Raw genomic sequence first — 17,222 nt, forward strand, 5'->3', positions numbered from 1 at the left:
TACTAATGTTTCTTCAACTGTCTCTTGAGATCATGATAAGTGAACAAAATTTGTTGAAGACAGATATCTATGATTTTGGAGACTTCATGAGGAAACCAAAATGGATCATCCACTTGGCACTTATGGCTGAAAATGGATGCAAATGCATCAGTTTTGTCCTTTGCACTGACAAGCTGACTCCCTCCGCCATTATTAAGACTAGAGATAATTGTGAAGTCTCTCCTTCTGTTAGTTTTTTAACTTGTCCATCAACATTCACAACTGGATGTAGTAGGGCTGCAAAGTTTAGACCTGATCTGTTGGTTATAGAATAGCTTTGCTGGGTCTATTGTATACTGATTCCATTGTTTGGCATGCAAGTAGTCCTGTTTGCAGCTTCATCAAGTTGTCACCTAATTTTTAAATATGCCTGGTGCTGCTCCTGGCATGCTGGCCTGCACTCTTCATTGAACCAGTGTTAATGGCTATGGTAGAATAGGGGTTATACTAGGCTGTGAGATTACAGATGGTGGTTACATACAATTCTGTTGTTGATGGCCCCATTGTGCCCCATGAATGCCAGAGTATTCACAGTTACAGGTGTTGTAGATTAAAACATGGGCTCAGAAAGGTCCCTGCAGTGTTTTAAGTTTAGTAAGAAGCTCAATTAGATATACTTTCCAAACTGAGCCTCAGTTCACTCCTCAAACAAGACACTCCTTATCACACTTGTAGGAGTGCAAGTTGAACAGGCAGGTTCTGCCACAATGGATTCAATTGTAACACCAAGGTGAGTCATATGCCTCATCTAGATAGCTGATGGGTTTGGTTGATTTGCAACAGCAGGGCCCCTTGGACATGCAATGTCATAATTTCCCACATAAAAATGGCTGGGGTAAGACAATTAATTGACTTATTATTTGCCACAGGCAGCTCTTTTTACATACTACAAGAATGGTTCCAGGCTCAAGGCAGATGTTTCATAGGTTGGGTAGGGGAACAGAACAGGAAAAGAATGGGGCAGAGGAAGTCTGAGATTTATTTCTGGAGGAGCAGTTTAAAAATGTACCTAACTGGGCCTTCCTTCAGCCGTAGGAAAGCTATCACTACTTTTGTGATCAGGTCTCAGGTTAAAATCTCAGCGCAGCACTGAATTTGATGATGCATATTTAAGATCGGTCCCTTCTGGCTTGGAGTAGGCATCCTTTACACCTGGACTAATATTGGAATTTCTTCACGAATCAGAGCTCAAACCAGCATTCCCTCCCTAACAGCATTGTGCGTCTACTACAGCACATGGACTGCAGCGGTTCAAGAAGGCAGTTTACTACCATTTTTCAAGGGGAGCTATGGATAGGCAATAAATACAGGTCAGCCAGCAACATCCACATTCCCAGGAGAATTCAAAAAAAAAGAGGCTTTCAGGCAGCTCCTCACACCTTCCCCAACAGGTACCTGTCCTTGCACACTCACATTTTCACTGTTGTACCAGTATAGATTTGGTCCCTTCAGCACAAACCAGCAGCGTTTCCATTTTTGTGACATGAATCTAAATTGTTCTTTCTTCTTCCAGAGCCAGCCGTAACACTCGCCCATACCGAGGTCCCTGCATGATATCCGTCTACGACTAAGTGCAGTTGCAACTCCTGTCACAGATAAACATATGACATCAAAGAACATACTCAAGAGGAACTGAATGGAATTTGTCTCCATAAGGGACCGTAGAATGGTCATTCCCATCAAAAGTGTAATGGACAAACAGGTCGGTGAGAACAAGGTGAGGTATGTCTTCCCTTGTGTTTGTTCTCCCATCAGCAGCTACAAGCCCAATCTGGCAGCAGTATCCTTCAGCATATGACTAGTAGTAGTATTATATAACCTCTTTTGGTGATGAACATTGAAGTTCTGCACCAGAGTCCTTCTGTCCTCTAGCTGTCCTTGGTGCTTCTTCTAAATGTGCTCCAACATGGAGAAATACTGATTTATCAGTTGTGGGAGGATAATGGTTGATACCAGCAGGATGTTCCTTGCCCATATTTCATGAGGTCTGAAGTCAGTGTTGAAGATTCCCAGGGCTGTGCTGTGGTGGGGTACAGGCCACAGCATAGAGATGGAGGAGACGGGGAAACTGGGTGATAGTCATCTTTAGTAATCAAATCAATGTTAGACTCTGGCCCTCAACTAGTCTGTGGGCTACCTCTCCCACTTTAGTAATCCCACTTTAGTAATGACAACTCTGCATGGTCAACCAGGTGTGGAATTTCTTTGTGGTATCCAAATCCAATGCCAGATTATGGCTGTGAGGGCCATTCTGTTTTATGATTCTCTTTAAATGAATGGCATTTTTTTTTCTTTATTCATTCACAGGATAAGGGTATTGCTGGCTAGGCAGCATTTATTGCCCATCCCTAATTGCCCAGAGGCCAGTTAAGAGTCAACCACATTGCTGTGGGTCTGGAGTCACATGTAGGCATGACCAGGTAAGGATGGCAGTTTCCTTCCCTAAAGGACATTAGTGAACCAGATGGGTTTTTCCAACAATCGACAATGAATTAATGGTCATCATTAGACTCTTAATTCCAGATATTTATTGAATTCAAATTCTACCATCTCCCATGGCAGGATTCGTACCCACGTCCCCAGAACATTATCTGGGTGTCTGGATTAACAGTCCAGCAATAATACCACTAGGCCATTGCTTGTTAGGCCTTATCAGTGGGCAAGTGAGAGTCAGCAAACTTTAGAGGCCTACAGTGGCTGCCTGACTACATGCCTGCCTGCCTACAGTCATAAATGGACCAGACTAGGTAAGGGCAGCAGGTTTCATTTCTTAAAGGCATTTAGTAAATCTGTTGAGTTTTTAATATAAACCAGTGGCTTCATGGTCACCATTAATATTATCTTTATATTCATTTTATTTAATTTTTAAAAATTTAAAAACTGATTCAAATTCACTAACTGTGTTAGTCTAAGCATTTGGATCAGTAGTAACCATCATAAGTTCTCCATTATTCCACCAGCTAAACCTCGTCTGAACTTCTGCTCAGTTACACGACTTTCCACTTACCCATCAAGTTCCATCCCCACTGAACAACAGTAGATCCCTGACCACTAATCCATTAATTCTTAAATTCTAATTATCAAATCCCTCTGTAGTCCCACTTTACCCTATTTGAACTGTCCCAAGTATCATATCTTCAAGAACCTACAATATCAGAAGAAAAGTAGACATATCCAGTATAATTTGGTTCCTGACAGTCAGAGACTGGGGCTGTGAATGCTAACTTTGGAGTGGGATTAAGGTATGAGTGATTCAGACTTCAGAAAGCAGATTTCCACTCACCCTTCTTCTTTCGTCTGTTCCGTAATTGCACCTGAGAAAGGCAGAAACACAGTTATTAAATACTTGAAAACAGTAACACTAACCATGGTTAGAAGACATGGACAAATAAGAAATAACCCACCAGGCCCTGCACTGACTCTCCAATACGCCCAAGCATCCAAGATATTGACAGTTCTGTTCTAGACTGGGGAAGTGATTCTTTCACAAGGCTATCAACACAGTGAGAAGCAGGTCAGTTAGTCACAAGGCATGGTGTTTCAGGAAGGTATTTTGCCAGACCTGCATGTGCCTCGCTTTCTTCAGCCCCCTGTTTAAATTTTCCTCCTCCTCTCTTATATAAAGAAAAACAATACACTGTGATTTGTTAGCCTGTTATTTCATCAGTTGCAGTATGGCTTGTATTGGTCTTTTGGAGCACATGTTAATGCTAGTGGCTCTTTGAGACAGCGAGTCACTCGGTTTATTTACATTTGTAAATCCAGTCATCACTGCTGTTGCCTGAACGAGCTGCTTGTGGGTCTGGAGTTTTACAATGGAAATAGGTTTCTCTGCTCAAAATGTCATGATAATTAAGGCCTTCTGATATTGCTTAATTTTGAGACATGACAGAGGACAATAGAATTAGGCCTTTCAGAGACTACCTTGAGAAAATATTGAACAGAGGGGGAAAATCAGGAATCAGATCTTTACTGTGCCCCCAGCAATTGCATGTAAATGCTTCTACCTGGTTTTGAACCAGGGTCCTTTCACATGCAAAGCGAATGTGATAACCACTATTAGATTGCACTTCACACAAGCAGGTGGGAGAAGGCACAGCCCAAATGAGTGACAGATACTGGAAATTTAGTGCACCATGGGAATTCAGTGCACAGAAGACGTACTTTATTTGTTGTTAGTAGTTTGAAAGGTCCTTTTTCAGGGCTTACAGTTTGTAAGGCTTTATTCTTCCGTTTTGACTGAGCAGAGATAAGGGAGTCCCAGGTTAACACCTGCAACTTTAGGGGTCTGCTGGTTGGAAAAACAAATCAAAACAGGAAAATTATGTGTACCTGGTCCATGATTTTAGAAATAAAAGTGTATTATTGCAGAGGAAGGGATTAACTGAGAAACAACAGGAATAAGTGAAATAATAAAGGAGCATAATTAAGCCATGTAGGTTAAAGAATTAAGTTAACGATATTTTTACATAAGCATTTCTTTTAGAAAAGAGGGACTCGGCCTTAAATGAAGTTACAACAGCCAAGTTCTGATATACACCTTTGGTATATTCCTCTTGTACTGTGTGCCATATCATGGAAGCTTCAAATGTCTTTGGTGAACACATGTGGAGGAAGTGTGCCTAGCTGCAGCTCCTGGCGAACCGCATTTTAGAGCTGGAGCTGCAGGTAATTCACAGTGGAGCATCCACAATTCTGAGCGAGTCATGGATTGCACAGTGAAAAGGCCATGCAGCAGGTGCAGACTGAACAGGTAGAAAGAGCACAGCTGACAGCCAGGCAGAGTAGAGGAAGGCAGGTAGTGCAGGAGTCCCCTGTGGCCATCCCCTTTCTAATAGATATATCATCTTGGATACTGCTGGGGAGATGACGGTGCAGGGAAAAGCAGTGGGAGCCAAATTCATGGTACTGTGAGTGGGAGTGCTGAACAAGAAAGGAGGAAAAAGAACAACTGGAATCTAGTGGAGGGGGATTCAAGAGATGCACAGCTTTGGAGTAAGCGAAAAAGGGAGGCTTATGGCAGATACAGAGGGCTCAAACAGCATAAGCTTTAGACAGTACAGAATGTACAAAAAGGAACATAAAAGGGAGATCAGGAAAGCTAAAAGAGGAAACGAAAGGATACTGGCAGATTTTTAAAAAATCCTACCTTGTGTACAGGTACATTAAGGGTAAGGTGATAACGAATGAAAGAATAGGGCCATTGAAGACCACAGCAATAATTTGTGCACGAGCCGGAGGATGTACGTAGAGTTCTAAATAAAGACTTTGAGTTGATATTCACTACTGATTGGTATAATTACGGGTATACAAGTCAGGGAGAAGGTCTATGATGCAATTAATGAGATTACTTTTGATAAAGAGGAGGTTCTGAGTAGTCTGGCAGCTTAAAAGTAGATAAACCTCCAGGGCCAGATGAAATGTATTCCAGGTTGTAGAGCGAGGCGAGGGAAGATCTGCTCGCAAAAATTTTCAATTCCTCTCTGGCTACAGGAGTGGTTCCAGAGGACTGTAAGTCAGCCAATGTGGTACACTTATTCAAAAAGGAAGCAAAGGATAAACCAAGAAGCTATAGGCCAATCAGTCTAACCTCAGTGGTAGGAAAACTACTGGAAACAATTCTGATGGATAGAATTAATCTGCACATGAGAGGGACGGTTTAATCAAGAGCAGTCAGCATGGTTTTATTAAGAGCAGGTCATGTCTGACCATCTTGATTAAATTTTTCAAAGGGGTGATCAGGTGTGTAGATGAAGGCAATGCTTTAAGTAGTCTACTTGGACTTCAGCAATGCTTTTAATAAAGTCCTGCATGGGAGACTGATAGCAAAAGGTAACAGCCCACGGGATCCAAGGAAATTTGGCAAATTGGATCCTCAATTGGCTGAGTGGTGGAAAGCCGAGGGTAATGGTTGAGGGGTGTTTCTTTGACTCGAAGTCTGTGTCCAATGGGTTCATACAGGGTTCAATGTTGGGGCCTTTGCTGTTTGTGGCTTATATAAATGATCTAGACTTGAATTTGGAGGGTCCATCAGTAAGTTTACACTCGATACAAAAATTATGGGGGTGATAAATAGTGAGGAGGATAGCCTTACACAACAAGAGGTTATAGAGTCATCCAACATGTAAACAGACCCTTCAGTCCATACAGTCCATGCTGACCATAATCCCAAACTAAACTAATCCCACCTGCCTGCACTTGGCCCATATCCCTCCAAACAAAGGATACAGATGGGCTTGTCAGACAGACTGATGAGTGGCAAATGGAATTCAATTGGATAAGTGTGAGGTGATGCACTTGGATGGGACAAACACAGCAGGAAACATCTGGTGAATGGTAACACTTTGGGAAGCACCGAGGATCGGAGTGACCTTGGTGTGCATATATAACGGTCATTTAAGGCATCTAGAGAAATGAATAAAATGGTTAAGGCAACATATTATATAGTTACTTTTATGAGTCAAGATTAAGAATTTAAGAGCAGAGAGGTTTTGCTGGAACTGTATAGAACATTGGTTAGGCTGCAGCTAAAGTGCTGTGCCAAGTTCTGGAACCCAAATTTTAGGAGGGATATGATAGCACTGGAGATTGTGCAAAGAAGATTTACCAGGATGTTGCCTGGGCTGGAGAGTTTCAGTTTTGAAGAGAGATTGGACAGACTGGGGTTGTTTTCCTTAAAGCAGAGGAGATTGAGAGGGGACATGATTAAGATGTATAAGATTATGAGGGGCATAGATAGGGTAGACAGGTAGAAACGTTTCCCCTTCATTGAGGGATCAATGATCATAAATTTAAAGTAAAGGGCAGGAGATTTAGAGAGGTGAGGGAAAAAAAAACTCTCTCACCTAGAAGGTGGTGGGAATTTGGAACTTACTGCTTGTAAGGGGGGTACAGGCAGAAACCCTCCTGACATTTAAGAAGTATTTAAATGTGCACTTGTGATGCCAGAGCAAATAAGCCTGTGGCCAACTGCTGGAAAAGGGATTTGAAATAGTTGGGTGGTTATTTTTGACTGGCGCAGATGTGCTGGGCCAAAGGGCCATTTTCTGTGCTGTCAATCTCTATGAATCTATGCATCAAAATAGTGAGTTAGTTGTTGAACCACTGGTTTTAAGGTTATTTAATTTCTTAAAAAGTAGTGTATAGACAGGAAGAAGTCCGGATGGAATAGCCACAAGTAGCAAAGATTACTACTGACATTGGGCTGTGGTTGGGACAAATGGTACCAATTCTCTGAATCTTAACTCTGTCATTACCTTTACTTAACTTCAAATTGAGAGTTCAACATCTTTTCCCAAGTCACCAAAGTTCATACCACAGAACTGGCAACTACCCACAAATGTTGAAGTGGATATCTGGTGACTGACCCTAGGTTTTACGTCAAGAAACCTCAACCCTACAAAGTTAAGATACAACATATCATCATTGACTCACTTTGGCTTGGTATAATTTTACTTCTTATCTCTAATTAACGTTGTTCAATTCACCTTGCATTTTGTGAAAATACAGACTCCTTCTATTGATTTCTCCAGGGTAGGTGGAGGAATGGAAACAACATAAACAAAACAGCACCAGTACAATGTTAAAATTAATTTAAATAGCTTTTAATAATAAATTAGCAGGACTTACTACACATTTCACTTTGCACGTGTACATGAGAACTTGCAACTGAATGTGTAGCATTACTGAATCTGTTGCTCAATATCCTGTTCGAGTTACACAGCCCAGTCTTCCTCTTCCCTCAGTTTTGTTTCCAATGTGTCACCATTAATATCCTTCCTTAAAAAATACTGTCCCCTGCATTATAAATTTTAATTGATTGGTTTGTATATCAATCCATTTCTGTACTTTTTAAAATTTAAATATACAAAAGGTGGCACCTTGGGATTTCTGATCAAGTGCAATTAACACTACCAAAAGTTTCCAACAACTTCAGCACCTCAGTTTGATGCCTTAATTCTACTTGCACTAATTCTGCTGATCGCTGTCTTTTAATGCCACTTTCCGCCTCAAGATGTCAGAACTTCACTTGTGTGCTAACTGAAGAAGTCATTCTCCACAATCTACAGATTATGCCAAGTTTCACATAGCTCTCAAGCTCTAACAGCTCACAAGTTTCATAATTTATGTGAGGGAACTGAAAATTACTTGTGGCTTTGCACCCTGTGAAGCTACAGGTGTTTCCCAAACCAAACAGACTTGTGGTACATAGTAATAAGATAGTCCACCTACAGCATTGGGGTGAAGCTCAATGCAAAAGAAATACAGCTTTGTAGCATTCTCCATGAACAGAAACAAACCTTTACTCTGTATCTAATCAGTGTAGCATGTGCCCTAGGAATCATTTTTAGGACACGGTAGAAGGAACTTCCATCTATATCTAATCAAAGAACTGTATATCTATTTAACAATACGGCAATATAGAAGGAATGTTGTTCTGTATTTAATCAATGCTATACCTTATTGTATTCAATCCCAGGACTTTGGTGCCTATTCCTAATTTCCCTTGAGATTGCAGTAGCAAGCCACCTTTTTGAATGGCTGCAGCGTGCTGACAGTGCTGAGACTTAGAGTGTTACAACATTTTAACCCAGCAATGGTGAAAGAACAGCAAGATATATAGCCGAGCCAGGATAGCGAATGACCTGGTGAAGAATTTGGAGGTGGCGTTAATTTGTAAGGAATAGAAGCACAAATAGACTTAAGGATCCGTGAACTTGTTCTGGTTTTCAATTAAAATGATGGAACAATTTTTCCTTCAAAATCCTTTTTTTCCCTTGTTCCCTTGCCCTTCTAGGTGGTGGAGATCATAGTTTTAGGAGATGCTTCAAAGCCATGGTAGGTTGTTGCATGCATTTTGAAGAAGGCACCACATTTTGCCAGAGATAGAGGTGGTTAGGAGGCATGTTTGTCTGTTAATCAAGCAGCCCATTTGTCCTTGGTCACACAAAGCACCATCAGTGTTGGTAGAGCTACATACATCAAGGCAAGTGGAGATTATACCATTAGGCTCCTGGAATGTACGTTTTAAGTAGTATGAAGGCTTTGGGGAATCAGGAACTGATTCATCTTCTGCAGAGTACCCAGATTCAAACTTGATCTTGTAGACAGTATGTGCGTGCCTGGTTGAGTTATTTCTGGTCAATAGTGACCACCAGGATGTTGGTGGTGAAAGACTCAAACTATTATAATAATGTAATTTCATTTCAAGAGCCTCAGTTAGATTCTCATTTGTTGGAGATGATCATACTCTGGTACCGGTGAATGATATTTGCAGCTTTTCCACGCAAGCCTGTACGTGGTTCAGGCTTTGTTGCATCTACATATGGGCCATTTAGTTATCAAAGAAATTCCATGCAGATCAATGAACATCTGCTGATTTGGGAGAGTTTAATATTAACATCACATTATATCAAAGTTTTTTTTTATTATTTTCTGCAAGATTATTTTTGCTTATACTGACTGACTGACTGACTTAAATGCTCCTTAAACAAAAAGTAAACAAATTTCATGGTAAACAATGGCACAGCATAACACATGGTCCTCACCGCTCTCTCATCATTTGCTGATGGTGATCTTGGCCTTCCCTCACAGTCAGAATCATATTTCATTCTATCTTCAACATTACAAGGCTGAATTATTGGAGATTGTGCAGTGAATGTCCCATCACTCACAAGCTCTTCTCCATTGCATGAGGTCACATTGCACCCTTCAGACATCAGACTTGCTACTTGCATGTGCTCACCTGTAAAATCGAAATACGCACAGCCTTAACACAAACTGGGATAGCAACTCAGTTACATAACACAGAATGGTGGACGCCAATAATATACTGCATTATTATAGAATAAAAGTTGGATGTACAATGTATTACAGAATATGTATACCAGGCAAGGTAATACAAATTGTAATATCAGTGCACTGTTCTCTTAAGATTGAATTATATTTAACCTATCTTTATCAATGCAACCAAAATGTCTAATACTGTCAATATAGGACACCCTGCGTACAAAGGTTAATCGTTGTGGATGAGGGAATTTGCTCGAACATTTCAGGTAATCACTCATTTTTGGCTGCAGGTCATATTAAAACAGTCTATCTACCCTTTTAAATTCTTTGGATTCTGTAAAGGAGATGTGATCAAATCTTCCAGATTACCATTCATAACATAAATGAACATAAAAATCTACCCCACAGATAAATGCATATCATGTTAAGTAGTAGACAACTGTTTTAGCTCATGTAGTAAAAAGACACAGGAAATAAAAAGGTGAGCAGTATTAACAATGAAATTTAATCAAAGCAGGCTTCAAGTCTAAACAGCTCACCAATTTCAAGACTGCATTTATTCAAGTATAACACCAAGTAGCCTGGGCAGGGTGCGGTCCTGATGATTAATTCTCTCAAGGTGATATCGTTGGATTTGGCAGAGGATAATCATTGCAATTCAGGGTAACACAACAGGATTTCCTCAAGGAGGAACTCAGTGAATTGGGTAGAGACTTGGAAGTTGAAATTTAATGAGAAGAAATAGGAGATGGTGTGTTTTTGATAAAAGAATGAGGATTAGCAATATAAGCTGAACAATAGAACAGCATTTGGGGATTCAACTACATAAATCTTTGAAAGTGGCAGGTCAAATTAATGATGCTATTCAAGACATGGATGGGATCTTTGGCTTTACAAACAGAGCCCAAAAGGTTATATTTAAAATAAATCATTGATTAGACCCTAGTAGACTATTATCTCCAATTTGGGTCACCACATTTAAAAAAAGATGTCAATACTTCGGCGATGGAAAAAAAAAATTCAGTTGTGTGTAAGCACTTGTCAATATGTCATAAAGGATGTCAAGGCTTTGGAGAAATTGCATAAGAGACTTACCGGAGAGATGCCAGGGCTGAGGGGAGTCATTTATGCAGAGGGATTATGAAAGCTAGAATTGTTTGTCTTATAAAGGAGTTAAGAGCAATTATAGACCAGAATTTTATGGTAAGTCACAGGATACAGCAAGAGCCTCATGTCATCTTTTTCTAGGAAGACCTGCTGCACCATGTGCTGCTCAGGAATTTGCGCACACACAAACTAGGAGAAAGTAGGCCATTCTGACAGTCAATAGGATCATGGCTAATATGTTTGCGCTTTGAATTCCACGTTCCCAGCGACCCCTCATAACACTAAAGTGATTTCCTTGTCTAAAAAGCATCTATGTCTTCCTTAAAAATAGTCAAACAGCTCCTACCACACTCTTTACTAAGGCAGAGAGTTTGACAGGGCAGAGGTGAGCCATTCCTTGTAATCAAGGACCCTGGTCAGAGTTATCTCTTGCCAGGAGTTGCCAGTAATCACAGTGCAGCAAAGTCTATTGAATGGCAGTTCTAGATCCCAGGCCACAGGTATGGTGATGAGGGAGAAAGGTCAGCAAGGGCTTGCTCTTAGTGAAAAAAGCCCAATTTCCTTTTCTTTATGCCAGACACTTCTCGATCAGGGAGTGGTGAGTGCCTTTGAAGAACAGACCCTGGCAAACAAAATTGTACGGATTTATTCCTGCGTGACAAGCCTTCCTTTTTTTATTGAATTTGACAATTCAAAATAGAGGATCTCTCTAACCCTGTTCCAGCATATTTTTAAAAGAATTGAGTGAAACGCAATTAGTTTAAGACAAACATCAGAAGCTGTCATTGACAATGTGTAAAGGGCTATTTTAAATTTCTGGGAAAAAAACAGAAACATATTGCCTATTTAATTCATTTACGAAAGATTAGGATAGTTAGTCACAGAGTCAGAGATATACAGCACAGAAACAGACCTATGCCCTCTGGTTTTGGACTCCCCCACCCCGGGGAAAAGACCTAGTCTAGTCACCCTATCCATGCCCCTCATGATTTTATAAATCTCTCTAAGGTCACCCCTCACCCTCTGATGCTCCAGGGAAAATAGCCCAAGTCTATTCAGCCTCACCCTATAGTTCAAACTCTCCAACCTTGGCAACATCCTTGTGGCTCAGTGGTTAGCACTGCTGCCTCACAGCACCAGGGACCCGGGTTTGATTCCAACCTCGGGCGACTGTGTGTGGAGTTTGCACATTCTCCCTGTGTCTGCGTGGGTTTCCTCTGGGTGCTCCGGTTTCCTCCTACAGTCCAAAGATGTGCAGGTTAGGTCAATTGGCCATGCTAAATTGCCCATAGTGTTCAGGGATGTGTAGATTAGTGGGTTACAGGGAGGTGGGTCTGGGTGGGATGCTCTGAGGTTTGGTGTGGACTTGTTGGGCTGAAGGGCCTGTTTCCACACTGGGGGGATTCTATGATGATGATGAAATCTTTTCTGAGCCCTTTCAAGTCTTTTTTTATTCATTCATGGGATGTGGGCATTGCTGGCTGGACCAGCATTTATTGCCCATCCCTAATTGCCCAGAGGCCAGTTAAGAGTCAACCACATTGCTGTGGGTCTGGAGTCACATGTAGGCCAGACCAGGTAAGAATGGTAGATTTCCTTCTCTAAAGGACATTAGTGAACCATTTGTTTTTTCCTACCAATCAGCAATGGTTTCATGGTCATCATTAGACTCTTAATTCCAGATTATTATTGAATCCAAATTCCACCATCTGCCACTGTAGGATTTGAACCCAGGTCCTCAGAACATTACCTGAGTCTCTGGATTAATAGTCCAGCAATAATACCACTAGGCCATCGCCTACCCAACATCCTCCTATAGCAGGGAGACCAGAATTGCACACAGTATTCCAGAAGTGGCCTAATCAATGTCCTGATCAACTGCAACATGACCTCCCAACTCCTGTACTCAATGCATTGACCAATAAAGACAAGCATACTAAATGCCTTCTTCACTATCCTATCTACCCGTGACTCCACTTTCAAGGAACGATGAACCTGCATTTCAATGTCTCTTTGTTCAGCAACACACCCCAGGACCTTACCATAAAGTGTATAAGTCCTATTCTGATTTGCCTTTCCAAAATGCAGCACCTCACATTTATGTAAATTAAACTCCATCTACCACTCCTCAGCCCATTGGCCCATCTGTTCAAGGTCCTGTTGTACTCTGAAGTAACCTTCTTTGCTGTCCACTACACCTCCGATTTCGGTGTCATCTACAAACTTACTAACCATACCTTCAATGTTCACAACCAAATCATTTATATGGAACAAGAACAGGCTACCTTGCACTTTGAGACTGTTCTCTCATTTAATAAGATCACAACTGATCTGATTTTAACCCCAGCTCTGCGCTCTCACACATTCCCCAATAATCTTTAATTCCCTTGGTCATTAAAAATCTACCTGTGCCTGAAAAACATTTAAAGATTCTGCATCCACTGCCTTTTAAGGAAGCTACAAAATTCTCACAAGTTAGATGATAATTTTTAAACTTCAGCACCTACTGCAAAATAACTTGCAGAACAGATCACCCATCCTCAGTCAAACGCATTTGTTTTCCATTCATTGATCAAAGCGACTGTTCCACCCTGGATAGTGTTGAGTTTTTTTTTTCAAAGAAGAGTTGTAGCTGCATAAATCCAGATGTTTAGTATCCGTCAAATTTTTAACTTGAGCCTAGTTGATAGTTTTCCTCTTTTGTTTCAAGAAACATAGAAACTGGTGTTGATCATTTGGCCCTTTGAGCTTGCTCCACCATTCAATATGATTATAGTTGATCTTCTACCTCATTGCCATATTTCCTGCTTTCTGTCCATACCCCTTAATGTCTTTAAAATCTAAAATAAAAATTATCTTTTTTGTATATGTTCAGAGATATTTTTTCTCATCTCAGAGACCCAGATAATGTTCTGGGGACCCGAGTTTGAATCATCATGGCAGATGGTGGAATTTGAATTCGATAAATATCTGGAATTAAGAATCTAATGATGACCATGAATCCATTGTCGATTGTCAGAAAAACCCATCTGGTTCACTAATGTCCTTTAGGGAAGGAAACTGCCATCCTTACCTGGTCTGGCCTACATGTGACTCCAGAACTACAGCAATGTGGTTGACTCTTAACTGGCCTCTGGGCAATTAGGGATAGGCAATAAATGCTGCCTAGCTAGCAACGCCCTCATAACGTGAATGAATAAAGAAAAAAGAAATCCCTCTAAACCATTCCTATTCATGTACCCATCCAGATGCCTTTTAAATTTCGTAATTGTACCAACCTCCACCACTTTCTCTGGCAGTTTGTTCCATACACACACAACCCTCTGTGTGAAAAAGTTGCCCCTCAGGTCCCTTTTCAATCTTTCCCCTCTCACCTTTAACCTATGCCCTCTAGCTTTGGACTCCCCTATCCTGGGAAAAAGACCTTGGCTATTCACCCTTACTGTGCCCCTCATAATTTCATAAATTTCTATAAGGTTACCCCTCAGCCTCTGATGCTCCAGGGGAAAAAGTCCCATGCTATTCAGCCTCTCCCTATAGCTCAAACCCTCTAATCCTTTCTGTATTATTTCACCAAAGTGTATAACTTCATATTTAGCCATGTTGCACTGCACCTGCTATGTGTTTGGCCACCTAGTCAACTTGTCTCAATCACCCTGAAGCCTCCTTGCATCACACTCACAACTCTTAATCTTGCTTGGTTTTATGTCATCAGCCAACTTATAAATGTTGCATTTGATTCCCTCATCCAGGGATAACAATTGTGGGTAGCTGAGGCCTCGAGCACTGATCCTTGTGGTATCTCACTTGTCATTGCTTGCTACTTGAAAAAAAAGGCCCATTTATTCCCGTTCTGTTTTCTGTCTGTCAACCAATTCTTGAACCATGTCAATTTATTACCTCTTATTCTATGTGCTTTAATTTTGCCCACTAACCTCTTCTGAAGAACCTTATCAAAAGCCTTCTGAAGATCCAAATACACCACACATCCACTGGTTCTCCCTTATCAATTCTACTTATCACATCCTCAAAAAACTCCAGTAAATTTGTTAAGCGTGATTTGCTTTTCATAACGCTACACTGGCTTTGTCTAATCCTGTTGATCTCCAAATGTTCCACTATCATATTTTTTCAGAATAGAATCTAACATTTTCTCCATTGCTAGTGTTAGGCTAATTGGATTTTATTCTGTATTTTTTCCTCTCCTTCCCTTCTTAAATAATGGTGTTACATTTGCCACCTTCAAATCTGTAAGAACTGCTTCAGATGACCACCAATGTATCTAATATTTCCAGGGCAACTTCCTTTAGTACTTTGAAATGTAGATTATTAGGCCCTGCGATTTGTCAATCTTTAACTCCATTAGGTTCCTAGCATCATTCTCTTCCTAATACCAATATCCTTCAATTCCATCATTATAGGACTGTTAGTTTTGTAATACATCTGGGAGGTTATTTGTGCTCTCTTTTGTGAAGACAGACCACCCAAAGTATTTGTTTGATTCTTTGCTAATTCTTTGTTCCTCATTATAATTTCCCTTACTTTTCCTATAAAGAGATCTTCACTTATCTTTATTAAGTTTTTTCTCTTCACTCATTTAAAGAAGCTTTTACGATCAGTTTTTATGTCCTTACAATTTTACTTTCATACCTTATTTCCCCCTTTTGATCAAAATTTTTTGTCATCCTTCGCTGAATTCTAAAATACTCCCAATCCCCAGATTTGAAGGTATGGCGAAATATTTCAAGTCAGGATAGTGAGTGGCTTGGAAGGGAACTTACAGGAGGTGGCATTCTCATGTAACTGCTGCCCTTGTCCTTCTAGATGGAAATGGTTGTGGATTTCTAAGGTGCTGTCTCAGGATCTTTGGTGATTTTTTTGCAGTGCGACTTGTAGACATTACATATTGCTGCTAGTGAGTGTTGGTGGTGGAATGAGTAGATGCTTGTGGATGTAGTGCCAATCAAAAGGGCTGCTTTGTACTGGATGGTGTCAAGCTTGAACATTGTCGGAGCTGCACCCGGCAGGCAACTGGGGAGTATTCCATCACACTCGTGACTTGTGTCTTAGGGATGGTGGACAGGCTTTGGGGAGTCAGAAGGTGAGTTACTTGCTGCAGTTTTCATAGCCTCTGATCTACTCTGTAGCTATTGTGATTATGTGGCGAGTCCAGTTGAGTTTCTGGTCAATGGTAACCCCCAGGATGCTTACAGTGGGGAATTCAATGCTGGTAACACGATTGAATGTCAAGGGACTGTATTTAGATTTGTCTTTTATTGGAGATGATCTTTGCCTGACATTTGTGTGATGTGAATGTTATTTGCCACTTGTCAGCCCAAACCTTGATTTTATCCAGATCTTGTTGCATTTGAATATGGAGCACTTCAGCACCTGGGGAGGGGTGAATGGTGCTGAACATTATGCAATTGTCAGCGAACGTCCCCACTTCTGACCTTATGATGAACCGAAGGTCATTGATGAAGCAGCTGAAGATGGTTGGGCCTAGGACAATACCCTGAGGAAATCCTGCTGAGATAATTGATCCAACAAGCACAATCATCTTCCTATGTATGAAATATGACTCCAAACAGCAAGAGTTTGCCCTGATACCCACTGATGGCAGTTTTACTAGAGCTCCTTGATGCCACACTTGGTTCAATGCTGCCTTGATGTCAAGGGTTCTCACTCTCACCTCACCTCTGCAATTTCATATGCATATGGACGGTTTGAACAAGACAGCTACCATGCCAAAAAAAAAAACTGAGGTAGTGTTTCTGCTTTGGGAACAATTGAGAAATTGTAGTCAAAATGCTCTCAAAACTGCACTTGTAAGGTTACAATTCAGGTTTTTAATTCAAATCATATGCATAACCAAAAACTTAACGAATGGTAACCTCGTGCAGTAACATTGGAAAAACTTAAAATGGGTTTATCAAAAATAAACATTTTTAAGAAGGAAGTTACCTTTCATATGCAAGATCATGTTTTCTCCAAACCTATGGTCACAGGAGTATGTTATTATAACCAGCTAACATTAGCCATCACATGTGCAGTAAATCAGTACCTAATACAAATCATGCTGGTGAGCAAAACAGAATGGAGTATGTACACAATCAGCTGGTCATTGGAAACATTTGAAATCTGCCTCCCACACACAGAGAGAAAGTGAAGTGCAAGAGCTTGAGACAGAGAGAGAGAGAGTGTGAAGGGCGAGAGCTCGAGAGAGAGACAGAAAAGGGCGAGAGCTCGAGAGAGAGAGAAAAGGGCGAGAGCTCGAGAGAGAGAGA

At 40.8% G+C, this 17,222-nt stretch overlaps 1 protein-coding gene across 2 annotated transcripts in view; it reads right to left on the reverse strand.

Annotated features, from left to right (window-relative positions):
- Nucleotides 1-17,222, reverse strand: part of cnksr1 (connector enhancer of kinase suppressor of Ras 1) — a 77,210-nt gene that overhangs the window by 12,807 nt on the left and 47,181 nt on the right. For both annotated transcript variants that reach the window (XM_020526848.2, XM_048613016.1), the window contains 3 exons: nucleotides 9,588-9,784; nucleotides 3,323-3,353; nucleotides 1,453-1,625 (listed from right to left, as the gene is read on the reverse strand). In XM_020526848.2, the coding sequence (XP_020382437.2) occupies nucleotides 1,453-1,625; nucleotides 3,323-3,353; nucleotides 9,588-9,784 (401 nt within the window). The remainder of the gene's footprint in view (nucleotides 1-1,452; nucleotides 1,626-3,322; nucleotides 3,354-9,587; nucleotides 9,785-17,222) is intronic.

Source organism: Rhincodon typus, chromosome 27 (genome assembly GCF_021869965.1).
Source record: "Rhincodon typus isolate 14 chromosome 27, sRhiTyp1.1, whole genome shotgun sequence".
In the NCBI taxonomy this organism is placed as follows: Eukaryota; Metazoa; Chordata; class Chondrichthyes; order Orectolobiformes; family Rhincodontidae; genus Rhincodon; species Rhincodon typus.